The sequence below is a fragment of the Notothenia coriiceps genome, unplaced genomic scaffold (genome assembly GCF_000735185.1).
Source record: "Notothenia coriiceps isolate Sejong01 unplaced genomic scaffold, NC01 NC01_scaffold00031504, whole genome shotgun sequence".
NCBI lineage: Eukaryota > Metazoa > Chordata > Actinopteri > Perciformes > Nototheniidae > Notothenia > Notothenia coriiceps.
This window is the reverse complement of record NW_011364205.1, coordinates 386,752-402,245: the sequence shown is the minus strand read 5'-3', so window position 1 is coordinate 402,245 and position 15,494 is coordinate 386,752. Positions and strand designations below refer to the sequence as shown.

At 41.4% G+C, this 15,494-nt stretch overlaps 1 protein-coding gene across 1 annotated transcript; it reads right to left on the bottom strand.

Moving 5' to 3' along the window:
- Nucleotides 1–248: 248 nt before the first annotated feature.
- rfx7b (regulatory factor X7b) lies at nt 249–13,049 on the bottom strand. The gene is made up of 10 exons (XM_010788061.1): nt 12,667–13,049; nt 10,387–10,420; nt 9,027–9,112; nt 8,546–8,584; nt 8,331–8,453; nt 8,131–8,247; nt 7,554–7,638; nt 7,260–7,467; nt 6,446–6,741; nt 249–6,349 (listed from the first exon to the last, which is right to left on the bottom strand). Exons 1-10 carry the CDS (start codon nt 12,792–12,794, stop codon nt 3,038–3,040), a joined length of 4,428 nt encoding a protein of 1,475 aa, XP_010786363.1. The 5' UTR covers nt 12,795–13,049; the 3' UTR covers nt 249–3,037.
- Nucleotides 13,050–15,494: the final 2,445 nt, after the last annotated feature.

Below are 15,494 nucleotides of genomic sequence, written 5' to 3'. Positions count from 1 at the left end.
CTGCAATGTTTGTGTTGGAGACAGATACTAAGCATCTTTCTTAAATATAAAATCTTTCAAAAGCATTACCGGCAATGATATTTCATATAGAATTGTTTAGCTAATAAATAAGCCAATTGAAATATTTATAATTCATATTCTTTAAATACCACAACTACTAAGTCCTGTGAAGTTACTTCATGCTTTGAAGCATAGTTTTATTTAATGGAATAAAATACAAAATCATGAGCACATGAACACAAAGAAGATTCTTTAAAAAAGTTTATTGGCTTTTAAAACCACTTTAAAAATCTCACCAGTGAGTACTTTCCATTGAAAAAAGAAACAACGCGTTTGCAATATTAACAAGCTACTGTACATTAAGCAGTACACCAGACAACACCACAGAGGAGGGTTTTTTTTTCTACCGGTAGAAATGGACAAGATAGTCAAACAGAGTTGGTTCTGGGTCAGTCAAAGGTAAAGAATCAGAGTCACTGCTTGATGGAGCTCCTGTGCTCATTAAGAGGTGCATTTCCTTCTTTAAAATTCAATTATCAGTGCCTTATTGTTAAAGAAAGAATTAAAAGTTTCTTCACAAATGCATTTAGCAAAATAGGAATATGTCAAATCAACAGAAAACAGTCATCAACATAACATGTAGAACAACATTAACTGAGTAAACAGCACACAACAAAATTATGTAACTCATGAAACTAGCACTGCCAGTCTGGTTAACAGAACCTGCCCAAATCACAGAAGACAGTGGTTACCAAGAATACAAAGTACAACAGAAGTCATCACACATGCGTGCGTACAATCATTTATCAACATAATGCGCATGTAGGTTTTAAAAGGTTGTTTAACATTTTTTTTCCCTCAATGCTTTTTATTCTCATGTATGAGAATGAGTAAGAAATGTGTATCTCACTGAGATTAATGCACATTTTGCTACAAGACAATTAGTCATTTTCCGACAGTTAATTTCCCTACTCATCTCGTCATAAAAAATATTTTTTTCTTTTTTGTGGGCACCCATCATTACATTTGTCCATAAAGATGTGGCAAAGCCGTGTCATAAAAATTTAGTGCAATAATGTGAACCTCCAAAGTTTGTTGAAACATGAGTAATCGTTTTTTTTCTCCAGTGTCTGCTGAAAGGCTTTGAGCACAATGTCTGTCACAGAGATGTTTGCAACCAGCTAACAGTATCACAACTTTTTTTCTCAATATACCATGCTATTAATCCTGCTCAAAGCACACATCACTTCTGCAACTGCAGAGACCTATTATCTTTGAATAGAAAAAAAGTAAAAGAAAATCAGCAAGCGAGACCAGACAGCATTACTTTACGACACATTGAGCCAGAAATGTAACACACAACATACAGTATCTTGCCGACTATAGATCTGTTAAGCTTTTTTTTCTTTTGAATGGCACATACTTGGCTAGAATAAGGGCCATAATATAGTGTCTTGATACATCAAATCTCTATGTATCTATTCTATTTACAGATGGAGCTTAAACATGACTTATACAACATTGACAATAGCCAAAAACTCAAGCAAGCATCCTACTGTATCACAGAGCCTACCTGGCTAGCAGTGATGGTTTCAACATGCTTTCAGGTCCATGGTTACCTATAAAACATAGGACAGCGACCATTTCACAAATTTACATACTGTACATAAGATTTACGCAACTTAACCCTTTTCCTCAAATGCAATAAAACTCTTTTATATCTCCGAGGCGCCCCGTTTCTCATTGTTGGTAATGTTTCCTAGGACTGTCTCGATGTGTCATAATCTCATGTTATTCAAATGGATCATCTTTGGTATGGAAATAAGGCTGGATTCTCCACAAACATAATTTCATTTCCTCTTGATCCCAAGATGACATCAAGACATAAATGTCAGCCTCTAGCTTTCTACGTAACTAAGCCTTCTCCATACCATTGATATTCTTATCCAAGCTGGGAGTATAGCATGCCAAAAAAAATCTCATGACTGAAAGTGTGCCTGCCATGGTTGATGGACAACGTATCAAATTTCTCTAAATCCATTAATAATAAGGGCACACACAGTGTAGTCGTTAGCCTATACAATACGCATCTATATTGTAACACTGCAAAAACAAAAACAATAAGAAATAGTACAGCTGCCTTGATATGATGAAGCTCTGGATGGTTCAGAATGTTCTTAACATTATACTATTTACAGTCTCTCTACAGATGGCATAAGGCCTTGGACTTTGGGATTTAAGGCAGCCAGTTGTTGATTCCTTTCGATGTATTGTCCACAAAGTGGCCTGAATTCCCATCTTCTCCCTACTGATTCATCTACTCCCTTTATAAGATATTAAACAGTACAAGAAGTATAGGCTTTAAGAAAATGTCACGCTCGGACAATGCTCAGATGTGAATCAGTTTTCCAATGATTTGGTATATGATAAAGTATAAAGAATATGTCATAAATTCAGCACCTGGCAGCATGAGATGCTACCCTTTTTTTATATTCCGATATGGCAGGCAAATGTACTACAACTATTATGTGCATATACTTCAATCCCGATATTGTCTCCATTTGGTTGAACTTGAACTGCACACACTGAAAATAGTATACAACAGCATAGGTTTTTTGGTCTTTTGTGCCAAATTTCATACCCATCTCTTTCTTTCATTAAGTGTCCGTTAAATATAAATATTGCATTATTGATTGGTTATAACATGGAAGATTATGTTTCTCTTAATATCCATACCATTTGTAAGAGCATGCTGCCACCAAGTACTCACACTTCTTACTTGAAATGCTTAGATTTCTAATTTCAGATGAGAGAGAGAGAGAAAAGTACTGAGTACTGAAACTCAGGGTGACAAATGAAAAAGGAGAGAAGAAACCAAAGGTCAGTAGGAGAGATTTTCTGGTAAGCCTGGCACTTTGAACAGAACGGATGGCAAAGTCCAGACAAATCCCAACAAACTATAGTTTGAAAACAGATAAAATACATACGCACCAAACAGACAACAGAAAACAGAAATAATACAGATTAAAAGATAACGTTAGCCCAGCATCTCTACTGTAGTTGGCTGGTCTTTGCTTTCTAGCCAGTCAAAACCAGAGTTCACAGTATCACTGCATATCTGCTGAAAAAGCGGGTCGTTCTTCAGTTCTTCCAGTGTTGAGTCTTCATATTGTTCCTGCTGTTGATTGGGATCAAACAGCAGGTTGGTGTCCAACGTGTTAAGGTCAGTGATGCTACTGGACAGATCTGAGGTCAGTCTCATGTCATTTGAGAAGTCAGACGCCACAGCGTTGAGCTCGGAGGCTACCTGACCCACCAACTGGGAACTGGGGTTGAGGCCATCGTGCCCCAACAAGTCCTTGACAGTGTTGTTGAAATCCAGCTGCTGTTGCTCGTCCTCCACCTCCTGCTGCTGTGTGCTCTGGAGGAGGAGCTGTGATTGTGTCTGCACGGGATTCTCCTGGAGCTGCTGCTGCTGCTGCTGCTGGTGGTCTTGCTCACCAGGACCCGCTTGTGCTTGGCTGTCCCCAGTGGAGAAACTCACCTGTTCCCCACTGCCGCTGTTGAGGTAGCCATGCTGCTGCATCTCAAAGGCAGCAGGGCTGGAGCTAACAGGCAGTTGATTCTGGTGAGCCGTTCCTCCAGAGAAGCTAGGGGTGGTCTCCAGGATCTGTGTGAGGTTCATACGGGCCGTGTAGTTAGAGGGGAGGTTGTTTATACCCAGGCCACGGACTGAATCGTCCCCATCAGCCTCCATCTTGCTGAGGAGAACATTGGTGATTTTGGCGGTGTTACTCTGCCCCTGAACAGGCATCATCTCACTCTGCATCATGATGTTCAGGGGCACAGATCGGCTACGCTGGACCATGCTGTGGACAGAGCTGACCGTCTGGCTGTTGGACAGTATGTTGAGCACCTCGGCGGTGATGGGGGAGTTAAAGGGTGACACCACGGTTCGGGTGGTTGTAGTTGTATTTATGATGCAGGTCTGAGGGCCCGTGTTGCCACTAGAGTTTCTCTGGAGCACTGCAGGGCTGACACTGCGGCAACGGAAAGTACTAGACGCGGATGAGGTTGATGCTTTGTTGTCTAACGGTGCAGGCACAGCAAAACTCTCCTGTTTGGTTGGAGTAGTGACACCTGTTAGCTGCTGCTGCTGCTGCTGCTGCTGCTGCTGCTGCTGCTGCTGCTGTACCGGGGAAATAGGAGTCAAACGGCCAAAGTGAGAAGCATCCTGTCTCGTCTGAGCCTGAAATGACTGACCGGGAATTGCAAAGGCATGCGGCTTACGAAACTGGTCATCTACAAGGTCTTGGTAGCTGGGCAGAATGCCAATGCTATGGTTGGGCAAAGGACCTGTGGAGTTGCTGTTATAGCGGTTGTTGATCCATTCCAGTTTGGCTTTGTCAGGGTGAGTAGCCATCGGCCTCTGCATGGGCTTTACAGGGCTGCTGGAGACAATACTGGCGTCGTGGTAACCTGTGATACTTGAGTTAATAGGCGTGAATGCAAAAGGGTTCCTGCACTCCACTGGGCTCGGGGGGACGCTGCTGCTGCAGTTGGAAAGCGGTGTGCTGATGGGGGTGTGGCGACCCATGGCTCCATCCACCGGGGTGATGGGAGCCATGCGGGAGCAGGGGCTCTCTCTCGTCATGCTGTGCCCAAGCGTCATTTCCGAGGTGGGGGTGGGAGTTGGGGTCGGTGTTGGGGTGGGAGTTTGGACCGGAGTGGTGCTGCTGTGGACCGAGTGGAAGAAGGTGGAGCCAGCCTGGTGAGCATTAAGCATGGAGCCTTGACTGCTAGTCGACTGGCTTTGTAAAGACACGTCAACGCAGCTGTTAAACAGACCCTTCAGCTTCATCTGCTCCTCCATCTGGACCAGCTCCTCCACGATGCTGTCCTGGGTCATGTCATCGTCATTGAACGGGAAGTAGTCCATGTTGGGCTGAGAACCTGCAAAGTCGACCATCTCCTGCGTGAGGGTGAGTTGACTTGAGGCTTCGGAGGGCTGAGCTATTAGGGAAAGTTGGTCAGTGGGGGCTTGTTTGTGTTCTGCTGGGATCTGCTGCGCAAATGCCTGCTTCCGGAGCTCGTCAAGCTGTCCCTCCTCCCATATTGTGCTCTTTAAGTGGCTCATCACAGAGGCTTCGTGTGCTCCTGAGTTGGCTGCTAAAGCGTGAGGGCCCCCAGTGATCTGCCGTAGCAAAGCCTGATCCGACGTGCTGGTGTCGGCGCTGAGAGAACGCTCTTCGCGTTTCAACACCAAAGCTTGGGGTTTGACAACAGTCTGGGAGCCCTGCGTGTGTGTGATGGGCGAGTCAGAGAGTGCGAGGATCTGTGTGGGCCCGATGGAGGTGTGTTTCACAGTCACTTTGCAGGGGGCACTCTCTGGTCTGGCAGGAGTTCCCGGTCTGGGGATCCTCTTCAATGAAGCAGGTTTGGGATTGTCAATTATAGCGAGTGGCTGCTGGGAGATAAACACCCTCTTCACAGGAATCACATGGGACTCCCCGCCTGTGCGCTTCCTGGGGCTCTTAGCATCTAGGCAGGGGTCCTTTGTCATGGGGGTAACAGCGGAGGAGCCAATGGAGTTCTGATTATCAACAGTCAGGTACAAAGTACTGTCATGGCAGTTACTGTTATTGCTGTCCCGAGTCCCAGCTGCAGATACAGAGATGAAAGTGGACATGTGGTCACTTTTTCCCCTTGCTCCTCTGTCTGGTCCCGGAGAACACTTAATCAGGAAGCTGGGCTCACTGGCGGCCCTGAACTTAGCCATTCTCTCCACAGAAGCCATTTTCTCTGTGCCATGGCCGTGGTTATTGTCATTTCCAGCTGCGTACGTCACTTTGGTGTCAGTGGAGAGGATTGCGGTGGCGACTACGGCATTGGGTCTGATTGCACTAGACTGAGAGGCAGTTGAGAACGCACCGTGGAACTGCATGGACTCGTCCAAAGCAGCGATTGTATTCACACCCGCCGAGGCAGGACGCCCTGTTGTGCTGCTGCTGCTGCTGGGAGCCAGAGCGATGGCCGTCATCTTCACCACGTTCACCGAGCTGACGTGAGGTGTTGGCATCACAGTTTTCATGGGGCTGTTGGTGATGAGCAGAGTGGGGGGGGAGCGCAGCGTGATGGCACTGGTGGCAGAGGGCTTGGGGAGGATTTGTGCGTACCGTGTGCCGTGTCGTGCCATCCGGTCACCCACAGGACTAGCGGAGATGTTCTGGGGATGTTTGGGGGACTGTTTAAGAGACTGAGTGACAACTTGGAAGTTTACAGGCAACACTTTCCCCTCTGCTGTCCCGATAGGGCTGGGTGAGGTCATCAACTGCCTGCCTCTCTGTACCTGGGAGAAGGAAAGGGAGAATACAGAGTAACATTTAGGACCATTTGTCAATAACATGTCTGATCATAAATAGAGAAAGAAATGTAAGCTGCATACCGTGACTGGGCTGGGGACAGCTGCCACCACGATGCCGATGGTGGGCTGAGGAGACAGCAGAGCGGGGCTGCCACAAGACATTATGGGGCCGGGGGTGCTGGCCTCCGTCCTCTTCATCTGGGCCTCGCTGGGCAGAGGTGAGTGGAGCTTTTGCTCCTGCTGCTTCTTCTGGATTTTGCGCTGCAGTTGCTGCTTTGCATCAATAGAGGGAGAGGGCAGGGTCTTCACCTGGGGCTGGAAAGAGTTCGTCTCAGCTGTCGGCACAAACGCAGAGGATGGAGTTGGCGTCTTCATTCCTGTCAAGAGTAGAAAATTACACTGTCATTCAGAGCAAAACACATAAGATTTGCAGTGCCAAATACAATATAAGCAACTAAAGTACTAATGTTTGAAAACTAGAACCCCTTTCATCATAGAAAATCTTCCTTACATATTGACAAGAACCTAATACGAGAGATTCGTAAGTATTCACAAAATACATAATTTTCGATTCCGCTCCTTTTGAGGAAGTGTGAGAGAATTGTCTTTTTGGATTTTAAGCTACTTTTGGTTTGTGCTTGATTGCATTAAAGCCAAGATCTGACTGTTGTGAGTGCTTTGGCCACAATGTAGTCAGTTTGACAAAACGTTTTCTCGAATTCAACAATTAATTCAACACCTTGCACAGAAATAAGTGAAAATCCAGGCGCCGTAAACCATGATGTCCAATAATGATAAATATAAGGCACATAAATGAAAATGTAAACAACAAATGCTGTACAGGGCACACAAACCACACACAGTCCCACCACCAGCAGATCAGAGGGCATTTTACCTGTGGGAGTTCCGGTCATAACAGTGAGTGCAGCCATGGACTTAGTACCAATGTAGTGGCTATTGAGCAGGAAGCGGGCCAGGTCCTCAACGTGGTCAAACTGACGACTCAGGACCTTTTGGGCCCACTCGCACACCAGTCCGCAGGCTGCAGATCTCATTTCATCCTCAGCGCTCGGGGACTGTCCCGAAGGCTCCATCAGCTCACACTAAGGGAGAGAGCAGCAGGTGGATGACAATCGGGCCTTTTTACAAGTCAAACTAGATTTTACTGTAGGTTTTTTGTGTTACTTACCCCATCACCAGATGTCTGCAGATCCAGGTTGGGTAAGGAGGGCATGTGAACAAAAGCTTTCTTCCTTAACCCGCTATAACAGTATGTGAGAAGGAGTTAAGGTGAAACATCATAAAATGATAAAGAAATGTAAATTATAGGCTGGTTTTACGTTGGGTCCGGACAAATTAGATTTTGCGTCTAGTCTATATTGCTCAAATCTTCCAGGTCTGAGCAAGAGGACCTCTATAGCCCTCACGCAATAGCCTTTATTTACCTATCAATGCCACAAACACAATTGTAAATGGGCAAAGAGTTTATCTAAATCTAGAATTTTAAAATGTATGTGGACGATATGTGCCATTAATTCAGCTGATGGAAAGCTTATAACCTTAATTTTTCTTATTTAAAAGTTAAAACGGAAATACATTCTCCAGTTCAAATCTTGCCGCCACTACATGCCTATAACAAACAAACAGCATCAACTTAGTTGCTCACAATTTGAAGACTATGAAGGCAGAATAAAGTGATGCAAAGACAAAAACAAAGGTGGACATAGGAAGACTTTGTTAACCGGTTCATCTAAATTAAAGGATATTTGGATTTGCCCCTCATGCCCAGTCGGCGTGCCTTCATGTTAGGAAAGACATTCTTCATGATCTTTCCAAAGTCTGCTGCACTCAGTGGGTTGTAGCCGAGATTGTCACAATAGCTCCTGCAAGAAAAGAGCATCCTCCATAAAATTAAAGGTGAAATACATATTGATATTAGTTCTTTTTTCGTTTCCCAGACACTCACTTGTATTCATCGTACACCTCTTGCTTAGGGAGGGAAGTCTCCGGGTGCTCTTCTAGGTGATTCCGTATCCAGTTGAATGCATACATCTGTTGAGTACGGCTTGACGACATGGAACTCTGATCACTGAAATTGTTACAGAAAGAAAAAATAAATCTAGTGAGGCAATGTCCTCCATTTGTACGCATCATCTCTTGTTAATACAGAAACTTTAGTACCATAATCCAGGAGTGGAGGACCCCCTCTCATTCTCAGTCCAAATGGGCAGAATTTGGGGGTTGGGGTGATGAATAGATATGGGGAAACAAATGAAACACAGAAAGCTAGGTATAGCAAAAGTCTACAGAAATCAGTGGATTGCTTCAACATGATAATCAATCATACAGCCGAAAAATGAATGATAATTTCGTACAAAAAAAGCTCACCAATTACAGAAACCCCCCAAAAATGTGAAAAATATTCATATTTCCCCCACCCAGTAGATAGTAACAAGCAATGAGACAACAGTGCCAATAATGTAATGAGAACCATAACAAAGCAGCCTTATGTATGTGAGACACAAAAAAGTGAAGTGAAAAACTAGAAAAGTAAAGTGTGTGTGTGTGTGTGTGTGTGTGTGTGTGTGTGTGTGTGTGTGTGTGTGTGTGTGTGTGTGTGTGTGTGTGTGTGTGTGTGTGTGTGTGTGTGTGTGTGCCATACCTTTTATCATTGCCACTGCTGGGACCAGAAGGCAACTTCAGGTAGAGGTAGAGTTTTTCGATGTCTGTAAACTTCTCAACATCTTGCTGTATAATGAAATAACCACAGAAGGAAAATGCTTATTCATATAAAACTAAGTAAAAATGGTTTCCCAAACTGATTACATGAATAGCAATATGCAATATGGATAGAGAATGGAGAAATAAGGTGATCCAAAGACTTAAAAAGTTAAATTTAATCCAAGATTTCTAATTGTAACCTATTCACAGCTGGTGATGTTAGATGTTGGTTTGAATTAATTGTAACATTATAGTTGTATTAAATGTGTTAGTAATTATATGTAATACATCTGTGATTGGATGTGTTTTAGTTATTATAGTTGTTTGTGTGATGGACACTAAGAAATGTTGTTGAATGTTTGATGGAAAATAGCTTTTAGCTATAATCTGCCATATAGCATCTCATCTCTTCTTAAGATAAATGTATTTATGCATTGTCCTTGTTCAAAAATGTTTTTGACTCAGAATTTAGCGCCTATTTTTAAACGCTAAAAAGGTTAGAGTTACACTCAACCTTCCTACTATTGATCCCCCCCCCAATTGAAAATTGCTTTTCAATTGGTTTCTAAGAATGGACTCATCTTACCTCTTTCCTTTTCTATTTGCCTCTTTGTTGCTATGGGAACCAATACTTGAATGAATGAGGTGAGAGCCGTCAGCCAATGAGCGCTGAATGAAAACGCTAGTTACTAAAGCCCATTGCTACAAGCATAGAGTGAATTAGTGCTTCTCAGCTGTTGGGTCTTTTGGCACCATGCCCTTCAAGGTTTTCTTGGATATTCTAAGTTGACCTTTACACCTGGCGTCAGAAACGTATAAAAAAGGTAACCAAGGCTACCTCAGAGGTTCGGTTTACATAATGAGATGTTCATTTACAAAATCACATGACACAGATTACGGAGCCACCCAACGGCCACACGATGCAAGCACTATGTGTATATCACAGGTATCATTACAATAAGCTTTTTTGTTTTCTACATTCGAAGCTTGCATTTAGTTTAGTTTTTTTAAATAAGCTTTGATTGTCTGTCCTTATGTTTTGGACGTTATCAGCCGAGCATTTTTCTGGATAACTGTAATTTATGGTGCCATTTGATTGCTTGGCTTTACTTTTCGAATGGAAAGTCTTTTTTTTATTTGACTGTAGTGCAAAATTATGTTTTTTGAAGGCTAAACATCAACAAATATTACACAAAATCATGTTTTTTTTAATACACAATACTTCCTTTAAAGGATTTCTAATGTATGAATGTGATTAATTATAATTTGCCAGTTAAATAATTCATGTTATATATACTCACCAATATGCTGTCCACTTTTGATTGTACAGATTTGCTATAATAAAAGAAGAGAGCAAAAGACAGAAATGTGAATAAATATGACCTGGACTTAAAAACATTTATACATGCAAGATTTCCTCATTTCATTTCATTTAGTTTTTTCCTATCCCTTTTATTCTAATACATTTGATACGAAACAGAAAGAGTTTTTATAATTTTCCATCCAACACTGTTTTTCTTTTAATACAAATAAATACGCTTAACTATAATATACAACTTGACGTGCTGTAAAATCTGCTGCATCACCATGCCGTAAAGAAATTGAAATAAAGAGAAATATATATGGCACATCAAAACAGTGTCGTACATATTTATACAAATTATAAATCTCAAATTTGTATGATAATTAAGACTCTTAAAAGAATCAACTTTGGCAAAAACTCCAGTCTCAACTCTTCTTTCTGGTGGTTTCTCATTGGGTAGTGTGGGAACTGCCATCTGCAAGATTCTTCACAGATGTTTATTAGGCTTAAACTGGGCCATTCAAGGACATTTGGAAACGTTCCCAAAGCCACCTTGGCTGACTGTTTTGGGTTGCTGTCGAGTTGAACTGTAAACCTTCACCTCAGCACCCTCTCTGTGTTTGTGTGCACTCTGGAGAAGGTTTACGTCAAGATCCTTTTTGTATTTGTCTGCTTTCTTTCTTCCTTTTGACAAGTTTATTTTGCAAAGAAGCACCGCCACACCATCATGCTGTTAATATCCCTCTGCTTTATTATAATTAGTGATGTTAGCCAGTGATGCTGGCTGGCCAGTTTTAACATTTTTTTCAAGTCATTTGAAATTTGACAAAGGAAAAAAGCAATGAAGTTATAGGTTGTATACTCATCCACAACTACCAATGGATACCCCTTTACTTTATTATAGAGTGAGATTTTTTTTAAATTGTCATAATTTGTTGGCAGTTGTAGTGTCACACAATTGTAATTTATGCATCTTTAAATGCACCCAATTGCTTTTGGACACTACTTTTGTTGTCTACATAACATTACACATTAGGACTCACTATGATAGTAAAAGCCCAGGTGCTTTATTAAGGAATCGTAGTAAGCTGTGACAGTGTGACAGCGAGCCAGCATGCACGATACCAGGACCCTGAAAATGCAGCAGCTAAATTCAACTCAGCCGTCATTGTTTTCATTATGAAGCTTTATTAAATGGGACTTCTGTCAAAAAAGGAACTTCTGTGATTTAAGGCCACCATTAAGCATATTCCATGTATATTAAATTCAAATTTGGACTAAATAAAATGTTTTTGGAACTGGACAGCAATACTGCACCATATCGTTATAGGAGTTTAGAATAGGGGAAAAGGCATTTCAGACGCATCCCTCGATATCTCAACAATAATCAAAACAGGTGTAGCAAATACTTTATCTGAAAGAGCAATTTCATTTTTAGAAATGTTAAAATTACTTTTGAAAAAACCAAAAACAATCTAAAAGGCATGTTATCACTTTGTCATAATGGGTAAATTAGTAAGAAGATGAAAAAGGTAGAGGCTATAACAGCACTTTGTTTTTTAAATTGCCACATCTTTCCTTTTAAATCATCTATATTAAAGGATCCAGTTAAGTACATTGTGTCTTAATTCGTAATAACATGCAATTCATTTTAAATTACATGTATAAAGTAGGCAAATGTGAGGTTTACACTCTTCCCAAAGCCACAGAACAAAACGTTATAAGATCTGAGTAGATATAGATAATAAAATGTCAAGTTAATTGAGTTGATTTAAATCACAATTTACTGCAGGATGATGGAAAATCAAACAGAAAAAAAGGAGGTGTAAATAAATCCAACCACTCCAGAACCTCAACGTGTAAAAACTGCAGTATTACCAGCAGTGTGTTGTGTTGTTATTATCAGCAATAAATGAGTGTGGGTCTGCCTCTGGTTTGACACCTGTCATCCTGAGCATCAGCACCAGCGGTGGGCTTGGTTTCATCCATCACATGGCCTCCTATGGCTCAATGCTAATGATTACAGCTACTACTGCTGCAAATACCCATATTTTAACATGTTATTAATGCATAAACAGTTTGCATATGTGCATCATCCCTCGCTGTTCTCGTATTTCCCGTTAAATACCCTGGGTTAGCACGAGAGCACTGGTGTTATTTGCAGCCGCTTTGTGCAGCACAGACTCCCTGCCTCTCCACAGCTAGATACGCTAATTATGAGGCTAATGCTAGCGAAAAAAGGACAGTGTGGTTGCAGGAGGATAAAATGCATCCTTACCAAATGGAATTCTTTATTTTGAACTGTAACGCGTTAGCCTCGGGCCCCTGGAGTCCTGGCACTAGCGCTGGAAGAGAGCCTAATCCCGAGGCAGGCTTCAGACCAGGTTGTTGTTGATCATCAGCCATCGCGATGGAGGGGTTGGTGGGGGAGCTTTAACAAGTAGGCCTCATCCCCGGCTGTGCTGCACCGGACCCTCCGCTGCTGGAGCGGCTCAGGCAGCTAGGACAGCCCGCTGAATCCACCGCACAGCATAGCTACAAACACTGGGATATCACCCTTAAGAAACACTAAATTAAAACCAAAAAAAGCACCCGGGAATACAAAAGGCATTTCGCAGAGGTCTCTCTCCGCTGCCGCAAATAGCACGCCTGCAGCAGCCAGCAGCAGCTAGACGAGCTGCGTCAAGTCACACACAGGCAGGGCGGAGGAGACGGGAAGTAAACGGGAATTTGGCCTTCGAAGTAAAAGCTTGAAATGTGCCATAGTATGATGTATCTAGGACTATAGGTTATCATGCTCCTATGCTCCACAGCTCAACATCCTATAATGTGTCACTTAGTAATATATTTTAAATGGTTTTATGTTACACTCCCTGGATCAAAAGTCCAACGCAGGCCTGTGTTTTATGGAAATGTTTTTTCTAGAAATCACCCAAGACGTTCAAGACGTAGCCCACTGATTTTATACTCTTTGATTTCAACCTTACATTTGCAGGCTTAGATTTTAGACATGCATAACAGATGTGTCGCTGAAAAGAACGCATTTTTTCCTGTTTACCATCATTAAAAATGCATAGCATCGATCTACTTTGTTTTTTTGCAATTTTTAACTGCGAAAATATAGCCTATTTTCGAACAGTGAGAGGACCCTGTGAACATAAATAGGACCCTCGAGGACAATTCCAAAATGTTTAAATCCATCTTAAAATAATTCGAGATTTACATTCAGAGAGTTGATAAGAGAATAATTGACGTGCATTATTCATGTGATGGATACATCTTCCATTGTTAAAGTATTTTGTAGATTTGGAGACAATAATATAATACAATCACTAACAATTAGAAGTAAAATGCCAAACATTTGCCGGGTCCATCTTGAATTTTAACTAAATCTCTTTGGGTGTTTGATTGTTGGCCATTTGAATATAATATGAATGTAATATTTGCAAATGTTCTGGCATTTTGCACATAAGCCTACAAATATTCAACAATTAGTTGAAAGACTTAACAAAGATAAAATAATGTTTAATCTCCACTGGTAGTCTAATTGAAGACATATTTTCACCTCCTATGAACTGGCATGAAATCAGAATTTGTTTGTTAAATAGATGCACTCTAAAGTATTGTGCTGTCGTTTTAATTTTAAAATCCTGAAATGTATGTTAGTTTTTCATGCGGTGTTTTCCTGTAACTTGACGCTGGTCTGTGCACTGCGATTCCGCTGTCAGCCTGCAGGGGCGCTGCTGCAGGAAGCATTTTGATCAGATAGTGACAATGACGGGTAAACAGCCAGGATGATATCACCTCAACAAATAAACCGTAGACTGTATACATAAACCGGTCATTTACCAGCACGGGTATCAATCAAAACATCTGCCAATATGTTTCTATCGACTGATAATGTGATCAGTCTCTTTGCTGAGGAAATGCAAAAACAACAAACACATCTTCCAATATTTGTCTTTGCTCATCACACGGCATACTATGTATTCCTCTGTGGAAGTCTGAGACACAGCTGGCGGTAAAACAATAACCTGGGATGATGAATTAGGTTGGGACTTTGAGTAGCAGATATAAATAAAACGTTCACTTATGTCCCCCTAATAAACCTGCCGTATAATACATTACACGCATGCACAGTCAATTTGCTTTTAACTACTGCGTCTAACCTATTTATAATCAGTCATGTCTTTATATCGCCTTCTTGGAAATATAAATGGGGAATGTGAGAGGAATGAAGCCACCAGGTCAAGAAAAACAAGACCTAAATACATTCTTTCATCGTGACTTATTTTGTGCTGCCCTCTGTTGATGGAAAAATGTAATGTTACTCCACTGCTCCACTGACACCATGCACATGAAACAGTAGACGCACACACGCACATGCATTGCACGCACACACGGGAAAGACATGTATAGACATGTATACAGTGGCTATTAAGATAAGAATAACAGGAAGAAAAGGGAATAATTCAAAATGTTGCTACAGGGCTTCTGTTTGTTTGCAGGATGTGAAGTTGTTTATTAAATGTTTCTGTTTGTCCTGTGCAGTGAGCATCATCAAGGTATACAAACATAACATATGTGGTGGAATGTAAACAGTTCATTTATTCAAGTATTTTTTGCCACTTTTATGTTGTTGAACGTTTTACGTCACTGCATCTATTTTTTACGTTACTAGCTTTTTTGAAATATCTGATTATTCATACAAAATATTAACTAATAAGTGGATATCAGTCAAGATGTCAAGATGTGAAATGTCAAGATTATTAATGCTTAGACCTAATGGATCAGTGCAATTTTAATATAATTAAGTAATATACAGATACTTTGACATTTAGTACTTTGAATAATTTTCATACTCAATCATAATTTTGATGGTGAAGCGTTTTGAATGCATTGTGCTTTAACAGATTATTCGACCCTAAAAGACCAGCGTACTTGGGTACTTGAGTGTGTGTGTGCGTGTGTGCAAGCAGGTTAAAGGAGAACTGGTTCAGTTGTAACGCCCTCCAACCAGAAACTAGTTTAAGTGATGCCACTTAGTCACCTCAGGCTCATTTACATGAGCTGCTTACATACCAAGAAGAAGCCAAACAAACTCAC

Coding starts and splice junctions, on each gene's coding strand:
- rfx7b (XM_010788061.1), bottom strand. CDS start 12,794: ATGGCTGATGATCAACAACAACCTGGTCTGAAGCCTGCCTCGGGATTA. Junction 8,585..9,026: donor AGCAGTGGCAATGATAAAAG/GTATGGCACACA, acceptor TCTGCCCATTTG/GACTGAGAATGAGAGGGGGT. Junction 7,468..7,553: donor TGCAGACATCTGGTGATGGG/GTAAGTAACACA, acceptor TCTCTCCCTTAG/TGTGAGCTGATGGAGCCTTC.